The sequence below is a fragment of the Populus nigra genome, chromosome 9 (assembly GCF_951802175.1).
Source record: "Populus nigra chromosome 9, ddPopNigr1.1, whole genome shotgun sequence".
NCBI lineage: Eukaryota > Viridiplantae > Streptophyta > Magnoliopsida > Malpighiales > Salicaceae > Populus > Populus nigra.
The window spans coordinates 12,015,181-12,021,219 of NC_084860.1; the positions used below are offsets into that span (position 1 = coordinate 12,015,181).

At 30.5% G+C, this 6,039-nt stretch overlaps 1 protein-coding gene across 1 annotated transcript; it reads right to left on the minus strand.

The window, feature by feature from the left end:
* Positions 1–2,034: 2,034 nt before the first annotated feature.
* LOC133703073 (receptor-like protein 9DC3) lies at positions 2,035–4,583 on the minus strand. The gene is made up of 2 exons (XM_062127481.1): positions 3,821–4,583; positions 2,035–2,418 (listed from the first exon to the last, which is right to left on the minus strand). Exons 1-2 carry the CDS (start codon positions 4,581–4,583, stop codon positions 2,258–2,260), a joined length of 924 nt encoding a protein of 307 aa, XP_061983465.1. The 3' UTR covers positions 2,035–2,257.
* Positions 4,584–6,039: the final 1,456 nt, after the last annotated feature.

A 6,039-nucleotide genomic window follows, 5' to 3' on the forward strand; every position in this document is an offset into this window, starting at 1 on the left:
TAAAAAATATAATTTTATATAATTCTAACCTTAATTTTCTTTGGAATTAATGGAAACCTACATAGGATATGATGTTTTTATTAAGAAGCACTTCTTTTCTTTATTTACTAAATTGACAATTATTGAATTTTCATAAAAGAAATTGCTCATATGCTTACATATGTTGATGAAGCGTGTGTGCGTGTGTGTGTGTGTATAATTAACAGGTACTTGGAATGATTTTTAATGCTTAATAGTTATACTATACACAAAATCGATAGTCAATAAATGCTTTTAGTATCTTTTTTCTTGTCATTATGTTTTTAAAAGATATTTAAAGTATCTTTCAAATCAACAATCAAATAAGATTTTCTTTGTAAAAGATAACGAGCAGTTAAAATTACTTGATATTTTTAATTAATATTCAAATGCCAAGATTAATGCTAAATCAAGAGTACCAATAAAGTAAAACTAGAGTAATCTTATTTATATTTTTTTCTAACAAGACTTATATAAATGATTAGATTAGGTAAATAACAAAATATTTACGAAATTATTACCTTAGAAAAAACAGGTAATACTTTAGTAATAGTGGTTAGTTTAATTACTTTATGTTTTTTTTGCTATTTTACATTTAATAAAGAAAAATCATGTTTTAAAAAGTAATTTAACTTTTGTGTTCCTAAATAATTCTATAATGATTGTAAACTCAACAATTATTTTTAGTACCCTTATATTAGTAGAATTTATTTGACACACACACACACACACACACATATAGGCTAATTTACTTAATTTAATGTAAGTAATATATTTATTCAAAGCAAATTGTCAAAAACGTTTTTTTGGCAGGACACAAAAAATGCAATATAAACTCAAATTGTAAAATCATAAATAATTTTTTAACAAATATATTAACAATTTCAGCCAAGAAATTAAAATCTGATAAAGTAAGTCAACAATATTATAATTAATGAGTGATCTAAATAAAATTAGAGAAATAAATAGTATAAATTAATAAATTAATGCCATGAAGAAATAAAAAGTCCCAAAACATAACTTCTCGATACAGTCCTAGTGGACCCTTTTTAGAATGCAAGTTAATGAGCCTAAACTAGTAGTTAACTAACATAAATTCAAGAATGAAATAAACCCTTAAACAATGTCTAATGCGCTAGAAAAAATTCAAATTAAAAATACTTATTCAAAAATAAATAAATAAATAGAATACAATAATAAAAAAAAAGTTTTCATGTTAAAATTCCTCCATGTAGCTCGAATTTTCTATTTTCGCATATTTTTGGCAGATTTGAGTCCTGATTTCAAACATGTCGTTCTCTCTCGTCTAGATGTATTACTAGCCCTATAATATATGGTTGGAAAGCTTCAAATGTCTAGTTTTCAACCCAACTTTAATCGTAGCAAAATTCCACTGGTGGCTCTAAATATATTTCAAACAGTACACAAAGGTCTAGTTTGACATATTTGACAAAATTCATCTACTAACTTTGGCCCTCTGAAATATTATATTCCCGAACTCCATTTGACCTAAAACTTTACCACAATATATTTTCAAATGTCTAATATTTCCCTGTAAAAATTCAGCTTTATCCAATCTAGCAAAACTAGTCAGCAAACATTTTAAGGTCAAATTTGGACCTGACTTGGTTCATATCATAAATTTAGTAAGCTTATAAAATTGAACCGAGTTTATCGATTTTGCACGAATTAAGTCTGATTTTACTCATTTTCAAGTTTTTAATTTAATTTTGCACATTAGATACATATTGACTCGTAAAATCATACGATTTTACGAGTTAATTCATGATTTTAACAATAATGATTCAAAGTGTGTTAGATTCGTATATGTCTTTATAATTAGTCATAATTAATTATGGATAGTTGCAGTGTTATCAAATTAAGACAATTATATGAATGCAAAATGATAAAAGTCATGTTCCCAGCAATCATTAAAATGGAAGCCAACATCTATCATCTCCGACAACTCTTTTATAAATCAGAAAATTATAAAAATAATTGAAATATACACACCAAAAAGCCCACATACATCTCAAGAAATTAGATCTCTTGGAAAAGAAGAAAGCAGCTACACTAGCCTGGAAGATGATCCCCTCTTCTTGACTGCTGCCATTATAGACCTAAGTCCACAAAGCAAGTTAATTAACTAAACTGGTGATGGATCATGGAATAAAATATTTGCGCTATTAGTTAAAAGCATTATCAAGACGTACCTTCTCACACCGCCCTGAGTAGCTTGCTAGTATCGTCTTCCACCATTTCTGGGAGCATTCTTCCTTCTAAGCCTTTTTCCATATTGATGGGCACTGTCATCCACCATCTTCACAAACCATGCAGGTTTTCTTGCTCTAAATACAACGTATCCTAGAGAGACTCCAAATACAAATCCACATCCATACACTACCAAAATCTTTAGATTTACCAAAGGAAAATTCCGTCGGTATTCACACTACCATTCCATTAGTAAAACAATTACCGATGAAATCACCAACAGAAAGTCTTTGTCGGTGAATCTTTTGTCAGTACTTTTTTGTCTGTTGGTAGTTCTGTTGGTAATAAAAAAATATTATTACCAATGGATTTACTGACGGAAAAAGCGAGCCAAAAAAAATTTCATTCCGTCGGTAATTTCCTCGGAAACAAACCATATGTAATTCCGTCGGTAATTATTTAAAAATATATATATTTTACAAAACTATAAAATAATTAAATTAATATTAATCAACACTCTATAATACTCAAAATGCTTGGAAAAAAGAAGAAAATCAACTCAAAAAAATTTGCAACAAATAAATAAAACGAAAAAATAAATTCAACTCATATGAAAAAAATTTAAAAATCCTATAAATAAATCAACAAAAAATTGATCTCATATGAAAAAAAAAATCCTGCAACAACATTCATACAATGATTAAGAACAAAAACAATTAAAAATAAAATAAAAAACAAATATAGTGAAAAAGCACTAAAAAAGAAGAAATTTTTTTTACATTAATGTAGTTGCAAGTGAAGCTAAGAACAGAAAAAAAAAATCGTAAAGTATACTAATTAAAAAAAACTGAGAAGAAAAAATAAGAAAAGAGAAGAAGACATACCTAAGCATGGAAAAGAAGAGAAGGAGTTGAGGAGAGAGAGAAGAAAAAGAAGAAGAAGAAGAAGACATAACTGAGCATGGAGGAGAATAGAAGGAGTTGAGGAGAGAAGAGAAGAGAAGGAAGAAGAAGAAGAAGAAGAAGAAGAAAGGAGACGGGTCTGTTGTAAAATTAGGGATTCTAGGCTTTTTATTGGGGCATTTACCGACAGATAATAAAATATTAATATTTTTAATCATTCTGTTAGTGATTCCGTCTGTAATATTTAATTTAATTTTTGAATTTAATCAAAAATTTTCAAAAACCGTCAAATAACACCGATGATTTTCAATCCGTCGGTGACTTTTTCTGTAAAGAACAGTAATTAATATTACAATTGGAAAGTGAATAGTTCCAGAGCTCTCTGAAAAATACCGGCGGAAAGTTCCGTCGGTGATTTCCTTTGTAATTAACATGATGACTAGTGTTGATAGTTTACCAATGATTTTTCTGACAGAATTACCGACGGTATTTATTCTGTCGGTAATTTCATTGGTAAAAATGGCACGTCATCATTTTTTTGTTTTGTTATAATTATTTTTTTCCCACTGTAATTTCCTCGGTAAATACTGAGAGAATATTTCCGTCGGTAAAATTCATCGGCAATTTACCAACGAAAATATTCTCTCGGTATTTCCGTTTGTATTTATCGATTTTCTGGTAGTGATAACCCATTGCTACAGCTTTCCATCCAAATCCCTCTTCAAACATTGAATCTTCTTTCTCGAAGTTTGATGGTGGCGGTTGTTGCCCCTCACCTTTGTTACATTTTACTTGCAAGGGAAATCCACATAAACCCAAGTTCCCTTCATATGAACCATTTTCAAATGTGTTGAACTGTTTACCTTGAGGTATGGGTCCCTCAAGATGGTTATACGAAAGGTTCAGGACTTGAAGAAATGTTAAATCTACCAATTCCGGAGGAATCCTTCCAGCAAGCAAATTTGAAGAGAGATCCAACGGTTCCAGATTAGTTAAATTCCCCAATGATGGCTGGATGTAACCGATGAGGCTGTTGTGAGAAAGGTTGAGCTGTATCAGAGATTTAAGCTTCCTGAGGGACTCTGGAATCTTTCCCGTGAATTTATTGCAGGACAAATCAAGTGGATTGAGGGCAATTTGAATTTTAGAAAACTCAATCTCTGAACCTTTCCATTCCGATGTTACAGAATAAACATAAGAAGTACATATATTTTTTGCCCTCATGTAATCCATATCCTGATCAACGCTCATCATGGCTTTGAAGTTGTTGAAATACTCTGATGGCAAAGAACCACTCAAGCTGTTGTTGGAGAGGTCAAATATCTGTAATTTAGAAAAAGATTCCTTGACAGTTGGACCCTTCAAAGAACCATGGAGTTTATTTGACCTTAGAATAACAACCTTCAACTTTGGAAGCGTTTCTAAAAAGGAAGGGAATGTGTCATCAATCATGTTGTTACCGAGATCCAGAAATTCTAAATTCACACAATTAATGATAACTCAAATTGTTCCCCTCTGCATGGATTGAAGGGATATTGCCTTGGAGATTGCTGGCACCAAGATGCAACACTGAGAGTACATCACTGAAGTTTCCCAAGCATTGTGGGATGAATCCACTAAAGCCATTGTTGGACAAGTCTAAAATCTCTAGGAACTTCAGCTCGCAAATGACAAAAAAGATGTTCCCAATCAGTTTATCATTGGAGGAAAGCATAAGAGCTCTCAAATTTTCATTCTTGAAAATAGAAGGTGGAATCTGGCCATACAACCTGTTATGACTGAAATCGATATAATGTAATGAATTATAAAGGAACGGACTTATCTGGCCATACACTAGGTTATTGGCATAATTTCCCCTTTCCTCGTTGTTTCTAAAATTATTTAAAAAAGAAATCATATAAATATATCATCAAAATACTGATGGGAGAACAAAAGTCTAGCCAGAATAAAATTGAAAGCAAATTCCTCACTGCTGCAAAACAGACTGAAAACGAAATGGAATTTGAAATGTTGCAGTATCAGCTAATTCGCACTAAATTATATATACAAGTAGACTTCTGAATTCTAAACGATGGCAGGTGGACAGGAATTTGAAAACCATTGTTGACGATATTTCCTAGCTTGATACACGTCTAGTTCATTAAAGCATAGGACTTGGCTCCCCCGAGACTGATTCATTTGTCCCTTGGGAAAATTACTGCTGCGATGATCAAGTATTGCATTATTTAGGAAAAGAATATTCAGCACTCAACATTAGCCTGCCATATGGCGAAACAATTTATATTAGAAATTGTAATATCTATACATGAAAACAACACATTTGTCTTAGATAATCTTTTAATAAACAAACTTCTTTCTATGCGCAACTGAATCCAAATCTATACCACGTAGAACTCACCTGTCGGGTTTTGATTTTATTTATACTCTACGTTGTTCTAAAATTCGCTGCTCAGTAATAAGAGTTTTTTTAGTGTTTTTTCATGTCATTTCCCAATTTATTTTGTTTCTTCCTTTTTTGAGAAAATACAAAAATGAAAAAAAAAGTTATATGAAAAAATAGATGAGAAAATAAATCACTTTTCAAGGATAAGACACTACTATATTAAAAAAAAAAAGGTTTCAAGGGATTAACAACTCTTTTATTTTTTGAACTATTATAACGACTTTTTAATTTTTTAATTTAGTTTTTGACTGTTACATGTTATCAACCTATATATACCCTGTATTTTTACAATTCAAGTGTGTTGAAAACACCATATTATTTTTATGTATTTACAAGGCTTATTGGTATTTCTTTTGATTTTAGTCAGTTATTTCTGTAGCCCTTATTTTAAGTTGAATCTTGAAAAATAGTTTGAGATTAAAGATAATATCCTTAAAGACGTTCGTAATCGCCTTAAATTTTATT

What these genes read in the sequence shown, in the direction of transcription:
- LOC133703073 (XM_062127481.1), bottom strand. Translation starts at nt 4,583, where the DNA reads ATGATTGATGACACATTCCCTTCCTTTTTAGAAACGCTTCCAAAGTTG. An exon ending in ATGGAAAGCTGTAGCAATGG is followed by an intron (nt 2,419 to 3,820) that starts GTTATCACTACC and finishes AGATTTTGGTAG; the next exon opens with TGTATGGATGTGGATTTGTA.